The following is a 20,534-nucleotide window of genomic DNA, read 5'->3' as shown; positions in this document are numbered from 1 at the left end:
TGGAGGAAAGGTGCGGCTGTGTTGGATGGGTGCTGGAATTGGTGGGGAGAAAGTGCGGCTGGAATGATTCTTTTGTGGCTGAAAAAAAATATTGGAATGGGAAAAAGGGTTCAATAATAAAATGGGAGGCCCCGGCAGCATGTTATTTTTGGGAGCATTAGGTTTAATGATTATGGAATGCACGGGTGGAAAGAATCAAATAAATGGGATATGGTGGCTGCGGCAGATTTTCTTTTTGGTTTATTAGGTTGAAATGGTCAATGGGGGGGGCACGGCTTAGAAGAAAATAGGAAATGGTGGCTGCGTGAAGATGTATTTTTTTTTTGGGAGCAAGGATTAGGGTGAATGGCTGAATCCATATGGGAGTGACGGCTGGGTGGGAAATTATGGGATGGTGCGGCTAGGGTTAGGAAAATGTATGATTTCAGAAAACTAACCCTAGCTTATTTAAAATTAAATCAAAGGCTTACGAAAATAGGAAATTAAAACATAAATATAAAGGTGCGGCTAGGGTTTAAAAGCATGTGTTTTAAGTGCAACCCTAGGACAAAATTGCCCTCCCTTGCACGGCAAGGGAAGGGAAGAAAATAAAAGGGCACGGCAAGGATGGATAAGGAGCCTAGGGCCTTCGTTTTGTGTCCTAAAGTACCTACAAGGTTTACAAAGTGGCTAGAAAATACGGACGTTTAGATTAGGAAAGGTTACCAAAACGGGAAACTTAGGGTTAACTTTCCTACTTCAAGTAGGAAACCTTGTTTAAGTAGGATTCCTCGTTTTGGTAAGACTTCATCGTTGGAGTAAGAATTCGTCGTTTCTTCATATCTTTAACTCATTCATTCCTCTTTTGCTCCAAAATACTCCAATTTGCATCTTCTTGCACACTTTGGCCTTATAATCTGAAAATACACAAAAGTAGCCTTAAACGCTAAAATAGCTAAGTAAACACAACATAAATGCACGAGAACAAGCTAATTAAGTCGCATGAATATGCTCCTATCAAATTCCCCCACACTTAACTTTTGCTAGTCCTCGAGCAAAACAAAACAACTAAAGAAAACAAGATGAAACAAAACAAACAAAACATAACCTAAACCTTCCAACGTTTGCCTCTGGGATTTCCAATGAAACATGACATGTCAAAGATCATTACTCACATAGCCTTTAGTCTTCCTTCCCCTCGAGCACATACTTAATCATAGTCACCATTCACTAATTCGCATTTAATCAAATAAAACACATTTTGAATGTAGTAACATGCCTTAGAGAATTCCCTCAATTCCTCACTAGTTATGCACTCAATTTTCACTCAGATTGTCTAACTACACACCCTACACTAGTTATATGTGAGAAGATTGATGTAAACATGAAAGACTAGTACTCACATACGTTATAACAAAGAAAGCAACTTCTGGAGTAATTAAACGTGTTTAGATATGATCTCATGAATGGAATGCTACTACTTAGATGCGAGAACCAGTGACACCATAGGCTCATACCAAATTCAAACTCCACACTTGAAATGCACAACACTCAAGATAGAAGTCAAGGGTTGTAACGGGGCTTAGGGTATTGGCTCACAAGGAAAGGTAGGGATAAACAAAAGTTCTTTAAGCAATAGCAAGCAAAGTAATGAAATTGAGACTTAGAATTCACTTAGAATGCAGAAATCAACTTTTAGACAAATAGGGAAGATTCAAACAACTCTTAGGGCCTAATTCATTGTTTTGGGCCCTTACTTCAACAACCAATACTTTTTAACTCTTTTTCACTTCTTTTTTTTTTTTTTCTTTCTTTTTCTTTTTTTTTTTCTTTTTCCACTAGCCGTGCCTATGGCACATAACTCACATCAATAATCCTTCCCCCACACTTATTTTCTGCAACACCATAATCAAAAGGAATTCATTCATGCTTACTATGCTTCAAGAACAAGGGTACGGATGGTCCTAATCTAGGCTAGGTGAGGATGATATGGGTTAACAAAGAAAATGGGCTAACACGGCTCAATGGGGTTAAACTTAAACACAAAATGAGTTAAGGACACATGGCTAATTGGCTTTGATAGTGGTCACTACACAACTTTATCTTGAATATGTGTTATGCAAATCAATGACATGCTTTGAATGAAATGGGCATGAGTTCTAGCATTTGGAACTAAGTGATAAAACGCCTTCTAAGTAGTAACCAAGCAATGAATAATGAGATCATGCAACGACTTTAGAAAACAATAATGCACAGATTATTACTCTCCAAATAAACGTTTAGGCTCAAGTCTCATAGGGATGTAGCGTTAGTTTGAGTTCATTCCTTCAAGCATGTTACAAAAACTTATTTTTATCATTTGTGATTACATGTGAATTCGTAAACTATAACTACAAACAAGCATAAACCAAAGAGTATATCAAACGTCCATCCATGTTTGTAACTTTCTTTAACCATCATGCAATTAAAAACCAAATCCTCATCATTGTGTTGGAAGGTAACCTGCGACACAAACAAACACACAAAAACAACTCTTTTTGGGTTTTTCAAAGCAATTTTTCAAATTTTTATGGGATTTTCGGATTTTTAAGTCAACATACTCTAAAACACTCTAAAATAGCTTAAAAACACTTAAAAACAGTGGGAAACAAGTTTAGACATGTTAGGTGGTAAAACCCTACGAATTTCATGCAAAAATATCTCAAAACAGAATGTTACCCCCCCCCCCCCCCCCACACTTAAACTAAACATTGTTCTCAATGTTTTAGCCACAATTGATCACATTACACATAACATAAAATAAGCAACAAAGGAAAGGGTTTAGGGACGCAAATTTGAGTGTGGAGCGATTCCCAAGTTCGTCCTTTGTTGATTGCATGGGTTGCCTCCCAAGTAGCGCTTGCTTTAACGTCTTCCAGCCGGACGAAACCTTCTTTTAATCTCCACTAGGGCTCACGGCATAGAATGGATCCTTGAATGGAAGGTGATACTTGAAGTGAACCAGCATTGGTTTGAATTCTAGTGTAGGTGCCTGATTCATCAAAATCAGCCAGTTAGTATAAAATGTAATGGTATTTGGAGAAGATGACTTACTTGTTTTGTCCGACAAGAACTCAATGACAAACACCACTCCTTTGAAAGTTTCAGGGATATTGGACTTGGCCAGATTGCATGTGATGGTTATGACTTGTCCAATGTCATCAAATTCAACTTCTTTGGGTTTTGTGGTTTCAAATATGTCCTCTTTGATGCCTTCTACATCTTCTCCAGCCACTACCTTCTCTTGAATCATTCTTCTTGGTGTACAAAGTCCTTTGAAGAATTCAACACCATCTAAAACTTGATGTGTTGCACCAAGAATTGGAATAGCATTCTGCACCTTTGGGAAGGCTTCCACGATGTCCTTTTTACTCTCTTCTTGGTTGGGAATCAAAAACCTGCTAGGAAAAGGGACATTGGGTGGAATAACATCAGAATAACATGAAATTGGGACGTCCTTACTTGTGGTGGGTGGTTTAGAGGGCTTAGAGGGCTGCGGCAAGGGTTGTTCTACCCTTGCCGTGTGCATGTCTTCTTCCTCCTCCTCAATTAGCAGCTCCTCATCCACTTCTAGGCTATGTTTGGACATTTTTAGGTCAACTCCAACCTCCATAGCACTTCCCAAAGTGATAGCATTATGGATTTCAAAATCTTCCTTCGAGTTTTCAATAGTTGAGTTGGAGAGTTCACATTGCTCTTGAATTTGTTTCATGAACTCCATAATCTGCCCAATTTGCTCCTCCAATTTACCCAACTTCTTGTATTGATTTTGTTCGTCCTGCGTCAAAAAGGTTAGTAATTGAAAATTTTTATCATTATCCATGGACATACTTGAACTTGATTGGAATTGTTGTGGGGGAGGTTGTGGTGGCTGCATAGGTGTTGTATAGAACTCCTCATATGGTTGCCAATATGCTTCTTGTTGAGCCTCCTTGGCTTGATTTTGTGACCCCTGCACCAAAGAATTTAATTCATTAAGAATTTGATTATAATCTATTGACGAACTTGAATTTAATTGAGCATATTGCATATGAAGTTGTGGTGGCTGCATAGGTCTTGAATAGAACTCCTCGTATGGCTGCCAATATGCTTCACGTTGAACTTGTTGAGCTTCCCACCACATAGAGTTCGAATGATCCCTCCAATCTCTTTGTGGACATTGTTTGGCTTGAAATCCTTGCCTATATGAAGCACCAAATGTAGGGACACTCTGCATTGTGGTCCTTTCGGCATACGGCGACAATTGAGAAGTAAGATTTGCCAATTGAGCTTGAATGCTAGCAAAATCCATATCTTACTTCTCTAGTACCTAAAATCAAAGAAAGAGAACTAAATCAAATATCAAAAGTAATAACAAACAAAGAAAACAACACTAAGTTAGAAACTAAAACGGAAACAACTAAACCAAAAAGAAAAGAACCAAGGGATTAGCAAAGTTGCTAATCCCCGGCAACGGCGCCAAAAATTTGATGCAAACTAAATAAGCACACAAGTTAAAACCCTCTTTTGACAATTGTAGTAAAGATGCAAGTAGGGATCGTTCTAGACCGGGGATTAGGAGGGATTCCTAAATCACTTGGAAACTGACTAAAAAACGTAAAACAAACGTTAAAAACACTAAACTAGACTCAAAGAATGCAAAACTAAACAATAAAACACTAAAACAAATCAAAAGACTCAAAGAATACAAACACTTATAAACACAAACTAAGACACTTTCTAACTAAATTAGACACTAAAGTAAAGGGGATTGAGGTTTTGACGAAATTAAACTAAATGCACAGATTGTAATTTAAAGGCAGAATGTAAATATGAATGTGATGAAAATATGGATGAATGCTAGCTAGAAGGTTCTTCTCCACACATGTTACACTTGCATACAATTTGATTTTTAGTTGGTCTTTCGATAAATTATGAAACTCAACACCCCGGGTTAATTAGGTCCGCTTAAATTAACCGTCAAGTTTTCCTTAAGTTAATGAATTGGATGGGTTAGCGCAACGCAATTCAAAACATTCTCCAAAAGTCCTTTACGTGAAAAGCACAATAAAGATACAATCAAAGATCATTAAGCATCATGAAAACTATAAGTGTCGACGAGGCATTCGTTACTATGATGAGCATGAAACTAGTGCCAAGAATTCATTTAACGCGATTGTTTATAAGCAACCTCCACTACTTGTGAATATAAGTTCATAACTATTAGGTGAAACTCACTTATATTCTAGCGTCAAATTCATGCATGAAAATTAAGCGTGCACTCTCAATAAACATACATAAATAAGTTATCGATTAAGCAGTTAAACAAATTGAATCCACAATACATGAAATTCCAACCAAAAGTAATCAAATCATATTGCAAGCATAAACATGGTTTCGAATCACCCCCTAGCTAAATAGGGGTTTAGCCTCTCATGTTCACAAAAAGAGAAATACAATTGAATTTAAACATAAAGCACAAAGGATTGATTACACCTAGAACGCCCAACGAATCCACTTGAATTTCTGCGCGTCTAAGTCCTCTTTCTTTTTCTCCTTGCTGCGGCAGTGAGGTTAAATGGATGATTTGGATATTATTTTGGATTGGGGATGGATTTAGGGAAGTGTGGTGGTGCGGCAAGGTGGTGGAGTGATGGAGGAAGGTGTGTAAGGTGGCTGCGAGGGTGGAGGAAAGGTGCGGCTGTGTTGGATGGGTGCTGGAATTGGTGGGGAGAAAGTGCGGCTGGAATGATTCTTTTGTGGCTGAAAAAAAATATTGGAATGGGAAAAAGGGTTCAATAATAAAATGGGAGGCCCCGGCAGCATGTTATTTTTGGGAGCATTAGGTTTAATGATTATGGAATGCACGGGTGGAAAGAATCAAATAAATGGGATATGGTGGCTGCGGCAGATTTTCTTTTTGGTTTATTAGGTTGAAATGGTCAATGGGGGGGGGCACGGCTTAGAAGAAAATAGGAAATGGTGGCTGCGTGAAGATGTATTTTTTTTTTGGGAGCAAGGATTAGGGTGAATGGCTGAATCCATATGGGAGTGACGGCTGGGTGGGAAATTATGGGATGGTGAGGCTAGGGTTAGGAAAATGTATGATTTCAGAAAACTAACCCTAGCTTATTTAAAATTAAATCAAAGGCTTACGAAAATAGGAAATTAAAACATAAATATAAAGGTGCGGCTAGGGTTTAAAAGCATGTGTTTTAAGTGCAACCCTAGGACAAAATTGCCCTCCCTTGCACGGCAAGGGAAGGGAAGAAAATAAAAGGGCACGACAAGGATGGATAAGGAGCCTAGGGCCTTCGTTTTGTGTCCTAAAGTACCTACAAGGTTTACAAAGTGGCTAGAAAATACGGACGTTTAGATTAGGAAAGATTACCAAAACGGGAAACTTAGGGTTAACTTTCCTACTTCAAGTAGGAAACCTTGTTTGAGTAGGATTCCTCGTTTTGGTAAGAATTCATCGTTGGAGTAAGAATTCGTCGTTTCTTCAAATCTTCAACTCATTCATTCCTCTTTCGCTCCAAAATACTCCAATTTGCATCTTCTTGCACACTTTGGTCTTATAATCTGAAAATACACAAAAGTAGCCTTAAACACTAAAATAGCTAAGTAAACACAACATAAATGCACGAGAACAAGCTAATTAAGTCGCATGAATATGCTCCTATCATTGTGCATTTAACCCATTCATATAGACAAAATCCAAAGGAAATCTATGATAATAATATATGAAAATATGCACCCATCAAGTTGAGATGAGAGCATCTCCAATGGAGATCCTACATGGAGTCTCTATAACTATATAGTCCCTATATACAGGGATAAAAAACTTTCAATGGTTTTGATTAGAAGTCCTCAAAGTATCCCAATATACAGAGACCCATTGAACACCTCAAAGAAATCTTCAAATGTGAGGATTCTATATAGGAACTCAAAAGGTGGATCCACTGTTGATTTTGACTAGGAAACAAATCCACCAATGTGTGAATGCTTCACACAGCTTCTTTTTGTTGATAGATGGGCACATTCAAAAGTAAGAATATTATGTGGCACTTTTTATTGAAGGATGGGTGATATTAGCACATCCACTTGCAAAAGTAGAACACGTCATTAGTTGATTTTGGACATCTCCAGAAGTCGCGAGAAAATGTTCGAAATTAACTTAGGGTAGTGCTATCTGCTCACGCATTTTTACTTCTCACTCTATTAATTTTAGGTCATCGAATCAAACAAATGAAAAAGATCAATGGCAAAGATTAACAAGCGTGTGTAGGAATGAGTGTGTGAATAGCATTATCCTTAAACTTATTCAAATGTACATTTCTGTCATGTGGTTGGCATCAATTGAAAGCATGAAAGGAAATTGAAGCAGGAGATTATGCCACATGTGGTTTAGATCAAAAGATGATAGTGGCATTGTAGTGCATACGAAGGAAGCCTAGCGAACAACATTCGATGAATAAAGTAGCAGAGATGCTTCCAGGATACAGATTCTGCAACGGAAATGATCTCCACACCACCATATTCACCCCTTCTATGCCCTAAACCATAATTTTGATCCTTTGATTCTCGATTTATTCGATTTAAAGGCCAGAAATGAAGAAGGACGTTATTAGTCACGGTGTGGATTGGAAGAAGTGCAAACTAAAGAGCTGAAATTTCCAAAATTCAAACCAGGGAGTGGAAACTCAAGTTTAAAATGGCAACAAAAATGTAACTTAGCCTAGTGTATCCTTGACTTAAACAACGAACCACATCGGGCTACTGTAGACACACTTCAGGGATTGACTCGACAGTTTCACCAAATTCTGAACTTTATAAACAAAAAAACCGACAACTACACTGATTTGCAAGGATTTCAAAAAGAGGCACGGTCAATCTTCTATTTAAAAGAATACACACACAGCTTAATTATAAGATCACAATTCTCATCACGAATCCTAACAGAGAGCTCGTCAAGCCCTTTCTCCAACTTGCTTTTCATGGCCCGGTGACAACCAAGACAGAACAAGCAAGACGGGTTTTAAGAAACTTTGTTTCAGTTGGATAGGGTTGCCTTAACCCAATTTCGAATAAATCTACGGGATTGGCTGGCCTCTTAAATTCCACTAGATATGGACTGGAGAATCAAAAGACAATTACGGAGAAAGAAAGGCAATGAGCTCTACTCAGTTATGAATACAGCAAAACAGAGGACATCCATAACTGACCTTAGTATCACAGACCCCCTTCAGGGGCGAATCCCCCGCTTACACACCAGAGATACATCCCCTTGTATCAACATCTGTCATCACGCGAGTTATAACCCTGCTTCTATGTAAAAACCCCAACTGCTACATCTATCTCTCCACAATTACCTTGTGAAATGCCACCACACAATTAATCATCCAAGTGCAGCAATCAAACCAGCTCGGCAACCTACCTTAATACGCCTAATGACTCATCTAAACTAGTCGAAACAAATCGACAACCACCATTTTCTCAACATCCGGGCAAGATGTAGTAATTGAAAGGACAAAAACTAAACTTGGTGTCGATAGAACTATCGAAATTTTAACCATCGTAAGCAAAAACAAGAAAAGAATTGAAGTCAAAATATATACAGCAGCTGAACCTAAATTCGTACACTCATCTTAGTTATCATACATGACCACATTTCTCGATCTTAAAATTTGACAATTTAATAACTTTAAACGTGAGAGAAAAATACCATTAACGCCGAACGCAGCGCTCCGTTTTCAAACATACACCTGACAATCTTTTGATCCACCTGCGAGCTTACCCGACCCGCTATTGGAAGAAACCGAAACCGCCACGTCACGGCAGAAAACCCTAAGCAGCCGCCGCCTCAGCCTCCACCCGCCATTCCGAAACTCAACCCTAGCCCAAACCTTGATGTTGAAGTTCACGGTCCCGCGCCCCCTGTCCGTCTCGATTCCGCGCACCACCGGCACGTCCACGAACGAATTCGCCGCCGAGAAGGTGGCGTTGATGAAATTGCGATCCTTCGTCCCCTGAGCGAACGGCTGGGAACGAGTGTCCGATATGAGGCCCCTCCCGTAAAAAATCGAGGACTCGACCTCCTCGTATCGGATACTGAGCTTCTTGTTGGGGTTGTAGACGGAGAAGCCGACGGACCACGTGCCGGTCAAGGACTGCGAGGAGGAGGAGACGTTGAAGTTGGTGAGTGAGAGAGAATCGACTCGGAAGTCGGGGAGCTTGGGGCGGAGGACAAGCCAGATCACAAGCATGATGCAGCCGACAATGACGAAGAGGGCGACCATGGCGCCGACGAAGCGGCGGATGAAGGTAGCGCGTGCGGCGTAGGCGTTGGAGTAGGGGCCTTGAGGTTGGGTGTAGGTGGGGTAGCTGGAGTAAGGTTGGCCGCCATTGGGCTGGGCGTAGGGCGGGGCTGGGTAGCCGGTGACGGGTCTAGAAGGGTCGGTCATTAGGGTTTGAAGATTTGTGGGGAATTAGGAATTTGGGGGGCTTATCAGTTTTGTGGGGAATTAGGGATTTGGGGGGCTTATCAGTTTTGTGGGGGAAGAGAAATAGAATTCACTGGCACCGGTGTTGATAAAGTAGTTGAGGAATTTGATTAAAGGAAGGAATTTGTTTGAGGAATTTTCTTTCTCCTGTACAAGGCATTTAAATTAAAAAGTAACCTGGATTAACAAACTTAGGCCACAAGCTAAAGGATATCTACTCCCCAAGCTATGATATCAATTTGCCACGCTGCGGACTCGGGATTGATGGAAAAAGAACCTTGCGGTGGTTGGTGACACACTTTGATATATACGTTGATGCTAAAATCGATGCATGTTAGTTAACATTTTAAAGATGACGAAGTCATAACATCAAAGTAGTGTGTACAAAACTACTAATAATCGACCCTTCTATTTCAAGTGGTGTGTACAAAACTACTAATGACGAATCCAAGTCTACATTTGTACACTTGGAAGATGACGAAGTCATAAGAGTACGTAGCGTATGATTTGTGCAGGGATTCAGATGGTGGTTGTGCAAGGCAGAGAAGAACTCGATTCGAGTGGGTCTCGGGTCTGGAATTTGTCAAAAAACATGAGTGTAGTCGATCCGGTGCAGAACAGTGTGAGGTGTTGTGTAGGATGCAAACCAGGTGCAAAAGTATGGGACAAGAACAAATGACGAACAATATAAATAGCGAAAGACGACGAACAATCGACAAATTGATACGAAACTGATACCTGGCAAACAGACAAACAAAACTAATACGAACACATTTACACCTATCAAGAGCATATTAAATCTCGAAAGATCAAACATGCTCTGATACCAAGTTGAAAATCAGAGTACGCTAACGAGCATACGAACAAACTACGAAGATTTTTTTTATTAATGAAGAAACAAAGAAAGTTGAGGAGGCTACAAACTGAAAGGACTACATTGTGTCTAACTTGTTATTAGATGGAGTTACAAAGTACCATATATATAGAAAACTAGCCTGAAAGGAAACGAAACCCTAAAACGAACGGGCTAAGCCTAAAACACCAGACATTAAAATAAACCTAAATACTAATATTTTCCAACACAATGATTGTCTTCGTGGATCAAATAGACCATGAGAGTCACCTAGTTAGATGTCATGGTTACCTATGTCTATGTACTATTTATGAGAGAACCTCTTATGTTACTTGTAATAAATTTAAGTATATATTTAATTCCTCCTCCCCTCTTTACACAATAAACTAACTACCAATTTCATAGATGATGCATCGGCAGAAACCCCTTTCCACCATTTGTTAAACAAGTTCCATTGCTCTTGATGTCTCATTGTTATTGATAAACCCTTGGATGATTATGTTATAGGTCCAACCATTTGGAGAACAACCTTTCTCTTTCATTTCTTTAAGCAACTTTTCCACTTCGGTTGTTACCTCTCAGTTACAAAATCCACTGATGCATATATTGTAAGTCCTGACGTATGGCTGAAGTCCTTAAAATGATAAATTGCTAAAGAGATACTTTGTAAATTCAACTTTCCCATCAATGAACAAGCATTCAATAAGAATATTGTAACTCACGATATCTGCGTGGACGGAGCCGCCTTAAGCCCAACGGCTAGCGGGGGCAGATGCCTCTACTCAGTTTTTTGTAAAAAAAATGTACTCTTTGAGTTGCTTATGATATTAGCATTAACTTCCATGTGCCATTGCTATCGTTGAAAGAGCATTTTCGGTCATGAAATTTCTGAAGATTGATTGAGAAATTAGATAACAGATCAATGAATGAATGATAACATGATTGTTTTTATTGAGGGAGACATTTTTTTATGGTAGTGGTAATGAAGTTGTCATGCAACGCTTTCAAAACATGAAAGCACGACAAGGGATATGAAAAAACTTATGGATTAATATATAAGTGTTTTGTTTATTACATTCTTGAACTTGATAATTTATGAGTTTGTTGCTTGAGGATGCCCCAATTCATGTAGATCTCTAGCTTTGTCCCTGGATATCTGGATCCAATTAATATCTTGATTTTCATCTCTCTTAACAACTTCAATGCCTTAAAAAGTTGTTGGTATTTACACAGGCCATCCATTTAAACAGTAAGTTTGAACATTAGGAAGTTGGTCACAAGCTTGCATCTGAGAGAACAAGTTATGTGCATCTTGAATTCTCCCCACCATCCATAAGAGTATTATAACAAACAACATATGGAACGAATCCTTTACGAGGCATTTCCAGAAAAAGCATATAGGTATCATCTGTCCATTTATGCTTACAATTGCCATTTATTAGTATGTTATAACTATGAGAATCATGCAAGCATGTAGGCCTTGCTAAGAATTACTTTAAAAACCTTTTTCGCCTCGTCCATTTCTCCTCACAAGCATTAACCATCCACACTGTTCTAAAAATCCCCGCCTAGCACTGCCTAGGCCCCGCCTATGCGCTAGGCGGTTGGCCACCTCCCTGATTAATGCCTAAGGTTTGAAAATTAAGAAAAGGCGCCTAGACCTACTGAGGCACACGCCTAGACACTCGCCTAGCACGCTCAGACCCGCCTAGGTTGCGATTCACTTAGTTAGAAAATAGATCATTTTCATTTTGCATTTTTTTTTTCCAATAAATTGTAATAGACTTGTTAAATACTGAAATGAACACACATTACATGCTTGTTCCCCATGTTTTCATTATGTTCCAATAGCTAACAATATATATGTCATTCTATTTCATATTTTATGATGAAATTATATATATTTTAAGTATAAACAAACACTTATTTACATGAAATATAATAGATTTAATTAAATCCACCTAATCAGCCTAGGTGCCTGCCTAGACCCCACCTCGCCCCGCCGCCCGACTAGCGCCTAGCGTCTTAAGCAAATTGTAAGTAACCTTATCAGGTTTAATATTCTTTGAATCATTGTTTCAACAATGCTTCTTGCTTCCCCAGCCAACCCCTCTTTACAAAATGAATCAACTAACACATTGAAAGTGCGCACATTAGGAAAGATATTTTTGCTCACCATTTCATTCCACAATCTCGTTGCTTATTTCCACTCCCGGAGTTTGCAAACTCCATGAATCAAATAGTTATATGTAACAATGTCAGGGGAAATTTCTTTGCATAACATTTCTGATTTTGTTATACAAAGAGATGGCTGCAAGTAATTTTTCAACTTTGCTACTTGACCCAAGAGTTTGTTGAAAGGTACAACGGAAGGTAGAGGATTCCATTGAAGCATTTTGTTGAACACATTAAGAGAACACAATTTTGTAAAAAGTCAATGGACTAGTATTTTATGTGACATGTTATACATATCACACAATTTTGTAATCGTGGTCTTTTATAATTTGTCTCTAAAACATTGTAAAATCCAACTTTAGGTGCAAGTCATTTTTCTCAAGATCATTCATCTTAAAATCCAACTTTAGGTGCAAGTCATTTTTCTCAACTCTAGTAATTTTGGATTTTGTACATGCAAAGGCATATATCCCTAACTGATCAAATATTCACTTAGACGGGTATACCATATATGCCCGGATAGTTCTGCATCCGCAAAGTGAAGGCCTCTTGAGAACTAAGAAGGTGTTCTTGTGGTATAGAACTATTTGAATCAGTACATGTAAGTCATTTAGAAACTCCATGTAGGTTTCGTATCAATATCCTAGAGATACTACAACCACGTTTGTAATGCTGCAATCAATCACATGGTTTATGAGAGAAACCTTGCACCACTAGGCGTCATATTGCATTATTTCATTCATCTCATTCGTCATCAATTGATTCTTTTAGTTGACCAATCAGTTCTACGTTGACACTAATCAACATAACATGGTTTGTTATCGTCGTTTTTCATTTATGTCGATAATTACCATATAAATGAAACATCATCTATGATAATCTCATTCCAATTACATATCCCATCCAAACTAGTATACTAGACCAAGAACCTCAGGTCTCAGCTCGGGAGTAATCCAGATTTAATCTCATGAGATGGAAGTGATTGAGATAATCAAGGGGCAGATTCGTACATGCCACGTTCCTCTACTTTTGGGGAAATGAATCCTCGAACTGAGTGATCTACCACACTTCTGGCGTAGGATAGATTGATTGGCTAATCGCCAATGTACGAGGGTTTGCCACAGTAGTGGCATTCCTGTTTTCGGGGATGAAGGTTCGTTGTACATTTGGTACATTCATCTTTGCATACACATTTACAACTGGTATATGTGATCTCGTCATGTTTGTTAGATCAAAGGAAGCATCTGGTTATACTCTGACGATTTAGATTGGGATCAAGATGAGACATAGTAGGGACGTCCACGATAATTCACATCATTCTTTAGGAATGTTGATGTTTTTATTTCTCCCTAATGGTGGGAAGATTATCTCATAAAATTGACAATCTGCAAAATGAGTGGTAAAGATATTGCCTATCAAAAGGTTCTAACAAATATTAGAAGGAGAATCATAACCAACATAGATTTCCATCCTTCTCTGATGACCCATATTATTTGTACGTAAGGGTAACACAAATGGCACATAGACCACACAAACAAAGACACGCAAATGTGATATGTCGGGTTCATATCTGGTAACCAACTAATACACGCTTTATAAGGTTGGGTCATGATGGGCCTCAGGCGGACCAACATGGTTGCTTGTAATATTGCATGGCCCCAAACAAAGATCGAGAACTTGGTACATATGACCAACTGATCGCAAAATCATTTGAAGGCGTTTAATGAATGCTTCTGCTGGGTTATTCTGGGTATCAACATGAGGTACTAGATGTCCAACTTCAAAACCTTACCGACATGTAATATCCATCAATAGTTTTCAATGTAAATTCTCCAACTTATTTAATCAATTTGATTTGATCAGATAATCAGGATAGTGAGCCCTGAGCTTGTTAATCTGAGCCACCAATGTGGAGAAGGCAGCTTGTGGACAACAGCCACACGTGTGACCAACGTGTAGAAGCATCAACCAATACCGTAAGGTATCTAAATGGTTCGCATGGTGGTTGAATCAGTCCACAAAAGTCCCCTTGAATCCTTTGTAGAAAAGATGGAGGGTGCTAAGACATGATACGCTTCCAGGTATGATGTCCTACTTATGGAAAAAGAATGCCCAAAATGGCTCATCACAGAGCATCCTAGATATCCCAAACATACATCCATAGCGAATATTTCTTTGGAATCTCGGGCTTTTAGCCGGCCGCATAATGGGCCTGAATGGGTGTAATCCACTCATTAAGCGTTCTATATTCTCTAGAATATGCTTCTAGCTATATTTGTAGGAAGTGCAATATGGTAATATACGAAGGAATCTTACTCCATTTTCTACATTGGTTTCAATATGGTAATAATACTCTCGAATATCCCTAAAGCTCAAAAAGGCATTCTTATGGAACGAAATGAGTATAAGGCTTCCCTTTATGGTAAAATTAGTACCATTGGACAATATAGGGCAGTGCTATGCCCCACAATCAGGTAGGATAAGCCTGAAAGGTTGTCAGGGGATGATTAGGTATGAAGTTAGCATAGAACCAGACTGCTAACTTCCCCACAAAACATACCTAAGCATGAGTTAATTGTATTAGTCACATGTGGTAATTTTTGTTAATTAACTCTTATTTGAGAATAATCGTGACATCCAAACACCAATCTTAAATTCAAGACCAAAATAAATTATTCACAAAGTAAACCAAATATACAAGGGGGTTATGCCAATACGGTATTCCATGTCAAATTTCGCTAGCTAAATGTTTTAGGTGGAGCAAAATTAGTCTCACAGATTGACTATGGGAATGATACTCCTCAACAATATTGGTAAAAACACAGAAAAGTGCATAACCAATGATTTATTCCGTCAAAATGAAGTTAGATTCTACAGGGTTGAGGTTCTTGAATACTATTCCGTATTCTTGAAGTTCTTAGGTCTTATGTGCCAAGGAATATGCTTCGGGCATGATACCACCTCTTGACAGGCCCAAATTCTACCATAGGTTGTAAAACAAACTCAAAATTAGATTGTATGAGAGAGAGAAAGAGAGAGAGAGAGAGAGACAGACAGACAGACAGACCTAAACTTGGGTTCGGTAAGCTCCAGCCAAAACTGGAGGGGTATGTTTAGTAGCCTCTGCCAAAGTAATGCAAACTGTCCAGTGCACCTTTGCCAAAGCAGAGCATGCAAGTTGAAATTGGGTCTACACAGTTCGGTACCTCTCAGCCGAATTGTTGGGGTACCTTTCTCTCACAAGTGTGGTAGTAATTAGATCCAAGAATTTGGTAAACTTCCACTCTCTATATTGCTACTTTAAGAGTAATTTAGATATTGAAGGATAAGAAAGATTTTCTTCTAGTCGAAATTCAATCTAATATAAACTTCAAAATTGTACCTATTCATGGACGTAAAAAGGTTTCAATCATATTTTACTTCGGGCAAGAATTCATCTTTGCATGATTTGAAACAGTCCATAGTGAGTCAAAGAGCCATTAAGTCCTCGGTAGTGAGGTACTTCCATTTGATATGCTTCAGGCATAAGTTTTCGAATGAAGATTATGGCGGAGGCTTATTCAGCTCTTCCACACCATAATTAGCCACAATGATTTCACAACGAGTCGTAGTCAAATGGGATGTCACGTCTTGTATCTACATAAAGTAGTTTCTTGTTCGAAACTTCCAAATCAATGAAATTGAACTTGTTACAGTTCGACATTACGCTGAATGGCGAAAACAAGAATGTGATTGGTGTTTTAGGAAATAAAACTTCCATAAACATCAAAGTTAGAACATTCAGGGTCTAAGACATGGTTTGGTTTAAACAGATTTAAGCATGGAGAACTTCAGGTCTCAACATGAATGTTGTGCGTTAAGAAACTTTAGGTTTCTTTGACACTTTTTGGAAGTATGAACTTCAAGTTCATAATACCTGCAAACAAATGCAATATATACAAGACAAAAATATGTAACAAATAAATGCATGTAGGTCATCAGGGCTTATGATATTGATTTAATTAATTATTGGTCTTCGGGCCAATGAGAAGAATTAGGAGAAAAATATATATCCAATAAAGCCTAAAAACGTTTAGGCTATTAAAATTGATGGCCCAAAATGGACCAAAGCCAACGAGTTTTTTTTTTTAGGTAAAAAAAATAAAACCGTGAAAGTTAGGAGGTCCAAGCCCAAAAAATTGGGTGGGAAAGGCCAACACATATGCACATGTATGGGCTACAGACGCAGGCCCAGATGGCGAGGTCCAAATAGGGCACTGTCTTGTGTATCACGGACACGGATGCACCAACACAGAGGTTGGGATCTAGTGTGTTGCAATGCAGGGAATCCTTAACAGCCATGTGGGTTGGGTTCCCCTGCGGTGTGGACATGGGAACACCAGAGCCCAATTGGGTTGGTGTCGTGTAGGCTGAGCGAAGGGCAGCGATTTGTGAGTGTAAGCCCTATTACAGGCCGATGTGATCCAGGCCCAAAGGGCTATAAGTTTAATCCAAACAGGAATCCCAGCCATGCTGGGAGGGTTCACCGAGGAAGAAAATTGGAGTCGGTGTTTTTGGTGACAAAGTCTTGGTCGGGAAACCTTGGGAGTGAAGTGCGATGTATGGTGGTTCATTGAAGAATCGATCTCAATGACGAAGGAGAATCCTTGACGTCGAGAAAAGGTAGAACCAAGGGGATTCGATTCAGGAAATTTTTAATTTTGATGAATTTCAACCGGACAAGGGACGTTATCGAAGACGACGGTGCAAACACCAAAAGGGACACGATTGTATGTCGTGATGTCCAAAAAAAAAAGGGCAAAGCCGTGGGCTCGGCTTCCGGCGAGGCTAGGTTTTCTGGGTTAGGCATGATGCCAAATGTCATTATTTTCTTGGGTTCTCAACACAACAGAGTTGTGCTTTAGTGCATTGCAGCTCCATGTCTCGCATAACGACGAGGCTCAAAACCTGCAGCTTACTAGTTGGGGTCTCGAAACCCTAATTTTTTTTCAATGTTTTATTCAATTCAATTATATGCATATATAGTTTAATGCTAATCTATATATAATTTCATGCAATATAAATTCACATAATTTAAAATTATGAGTATAATGCATAACAATTTATGTAGAATCTCAAATTCGAAAAATGTGAAGTTAGGGTATGCATTATGGCGAATGTTCTTGCTATCAAGGCTGCGAGAATATAGAGATAAAAACCGTTGCTTTGGAAGAACCTGATTGCGTGATGATATTGCTGAACTGGTTTGATGCAAAAAATTCTTTCTTTAATTTCGGCTTTCCATCTTCAAAGCTTGTATCACATTCCATACAAGGAAAATAAATTGAATCAATAAAAGCATATGAATTCAATAAAATCAAAATTTAATCAATTAAAAATAATTGAAACGTAGTACTCCCTTGATTGAAGACGAATAAATTCTCTTAGCAAAGCATGAAGAACGTGCTGATAACATGTTGTGGCCTATATTTAATTGAGGGGTGCGGCATGGAGAGAAAGAGGGTGTGACATCCCACATCGCCCAGGGGAGTGATCCTTATATGTATATTCCCATCCCTACCTAGCACGAGGCTTTTTGGGAGCTCACTGGCTTCGGGTTCCTTAGGAACTCCGAAGTTAAGCGAGTAGCACGCGAGAGCATTCCCAGGATGGGTGACCCATCGGGAAGTTCTCGTGTGAGTTCTCAGAAACAAAACCGTGAGGGCGTGGTCGGGGCCCAAAGCGGACAATATCATTCTACGGTGGTGGAGTGGGCCCGGGATGCGGTGGGGGCCCGGGCCGGGATGTGACAATTTTGTATCAGAGCCTAACCCTGGCCGCGTGTGTGCCGACGAGGACGTCGGGCCCCTAAGGGGGGTGGATTGTGACATCCCACATCGCCCAGGGGAGTGATCCTTATATGTATATTCCCATCCCTACCTAGCACGAGGCCTTTTGGGAGCTCACTGGCTTCGAGTTCCTTAGGAACTCCGAAGTTAAGCGAATAGCGCGCGAGAGCATTCCCAGGATGGGTGACCCATCGGGAAGTTCTCGTGTGAGTTCCTAGAAACAAAACCGTGAGGGCGTGGTCGAGGCCCAAAGCGGACAATATCGTGCTACGGTGGTGGAGCGGGCCCGGGATGTGGTGGGGGCCCGGGCCGGGATGTGACAGAGGGTGGAGAATAGACTTGAGGAATTGTGTGTTAGTTCCCTAGTCCTCGTGCATTTATTTATAGTAATAAGGAAGAGAGAAACTTGCTCCCCAAGTAGTACAAAATCTATTAGGAAATATCCTCTAGATCCCAAAGGATTCCTAATCTATCTCTACTTAGGATTTACGCAATCACAATATGTATTAGAACATATGTCACAACACCTCAAATATTTTTGTTCGCTTAACTTTTTTTTTTTTTTTTTTTCAAATAATATGTCTATTGGTTATTGTAAATTTTTTTTTTTTTTTATAATGAATATTGTAACCTAAAATTGTTCAAATTTCGAATAAGTATGAAAATTCACGAATTCTACATACTCCCAACATCTTCATGCACGCACAAAACATATGAAACACACACCAAACTTAGAGTTTGTGGCGCCTTGAAAAATTTAGAAGTGGGGTGATAAACTTTGGAATATTTGTAAGATGAAAATGATTTGTGACGATGTTTGAACAATTAGATGGGTCTAAGACCTGTAACCGGGTCAGTCTTCTGGTGGAGTATATTGCCGGCAAGTCTTCTTACAATACAAAAAGAATCCATTACTAGGGCACCGCCAAACACCAACAGAAATGAAAAGAAATATGAAATCTTGTAGGCTTGTGATGAAAAAAAATCAAACTAAACACAATACTTTTGCTGATTTTGAAGACTATTAAAACCTATGAAGAAATTGATTGCATACTGATTGAAGAGAAAATTGTTAAAATCTATAAGGAATTGAAGAAGAGTGAGAGGTTGCCAATTGGATTGATTTTTTTTTCTTCTAAAAAGGTTCTCAACGGCAGCCACTCTTGTGGAGGCCGGAAAAAACTCACAGAGGCAGTTCAGCATCCCCTCGCCACCATTGTGCGATTCACCAGCATGATAGGTTGTTGTTTGGATTGATGGCATGTGAGGTAAAATGATCAAACTTCAAACCCAATTGCATAGCTTACATGGCAGGCGTTTTATTATGAGTGATGCTAAGCCCATCTCATTATCTTATTTCTCCACCCATTTTATTTTTTTACCCAACAGAAAAAGTTGGAAGAAGAAAAATACTCTTTTCTCACCCACCATTATTCCTAATACCCTACTTTGCTCATGTGATATCACACGGCATCGAGAACAAGTTTGAACCCCGCTGCTAGGAATAGATTGTCCTCCTTCTTGTAGGCTGATTTAGTTTTATGCCGGCGACCGTTCATGGCTTAATTTGCTAGAGCGTGTACAACTTGGCATTTCCATGTGATATGAGAAAAGAGTACAACTTGGCATTTCTATGTGATTTGAGAAAAGTGTATTTTAGGAAAATGGTGAGGCAAGTTTGGAAACCCCAACTCCTCTGCCCAACGCCCCATCCGGGTCCCAACCATCGCAACACCACCATGCTAGCAAAATGGGAAATGAGAGAGAAGGGATTGGAAGGAGAGATAATTCAAAGCCATAGATCTTATGAAGCAAATGGATGATGATGGAGGCAAATCCTATAGCGGAGCCTGTTGCGTTGACTCGATTTTGAGACGATGTGTGACTCACTCGATGCTTAAAACCATTATCAAAGATATTCGGTTGCTGCCTCCAAATTTTGAGGCAATTTCTTGGAGGCATGTCTATACAGAGTCAAGCTTATTTGATCTAATTGGCTCTAGTTGTATTAGGGTTTAGGGGCTTCCCTCTAAGTTGTTTGTTTATTAAAAAAAAAAAAAAATGCCAGAGAGGGACTAATAAGAAGCTGCGTTATTTTGGAACACGTGAGCAAGGTGGGAGTGTGTCCCTTTCCACGAGACTCATTCACCAGATATTCTGCGCTGTTCTCCATAGTTT

General features: G+C 39.3%; 1 protein-coding gene across 2 annotated transcripts; it reads right to left on the bottom strand.

The window, feature by feature from the left end:
- Window positions 1-2,596: 2,596 nt before the first annotated feature.
- LOC137716460 (NDR1/HIN1-like protein 10) lies at window positions 2,597-20,418 on the bottom strand. 2 transcript variants are annotated; one of them, XM_088691170.1, is made up of 3 exons: window positions 19,063-20,418; window positions 8,723-10,416; window positions 2,597-4,327 (listed from the first exon to the last, which is right to left on the bottom strand). In XM_088691170.1, exon 2 carries the CDS (start codon window positions 9,459-9,461, stop codon window positions 8,751-8,753), a length of 711 nt encoding a protein of 236 aa, XP_088547296.1. In that variant the 5' UTR covers window positions 9,462-10,416; window positions 19,063-20,418; the 3' UTR covers window positions 2,597-4,327; window positions 8,723-8,750. The 2 variants fall into 2 exon arrangements, with proteins under 2 accessions (XP_088547296.1, XP_088547295.1); XM_088691169.1 differs by lacking the exon at window positions 2,597-4,327 and having other exon boundaries at window positions 8,594-10,416.
- Window positions 20,419-20,534: the final 116 nt, after the last annotated feature.

Source organism: Pyrus communis, chromosome 3, assembly GCF_041283825.1.
Source record: "Pyrus communis isolate YQ-2024b chromosome 3, ASM4128382v1, whole genome shotgun sequence".
Classification (NCBI taxonomy): Eukaryota; Viridiplantae; Streptophyta; class Magnoliopsida; order Rosales; family Rosaceae; genus Pyrus; species Pyrus communis.
This window is presented reverse-complemented; position numbering and strand designations above follow the sequence as displayed.

What these genes read in the sequence shown, in the direction of transcription:
- LOC137716460 (XM_088691170.1), bottom strand. Translation starts at nt 9,461, where the DNA reads ATGACCGACCCTTCTAGACCCGTCACCGGCTACCCAGCCCCGCCCTAC.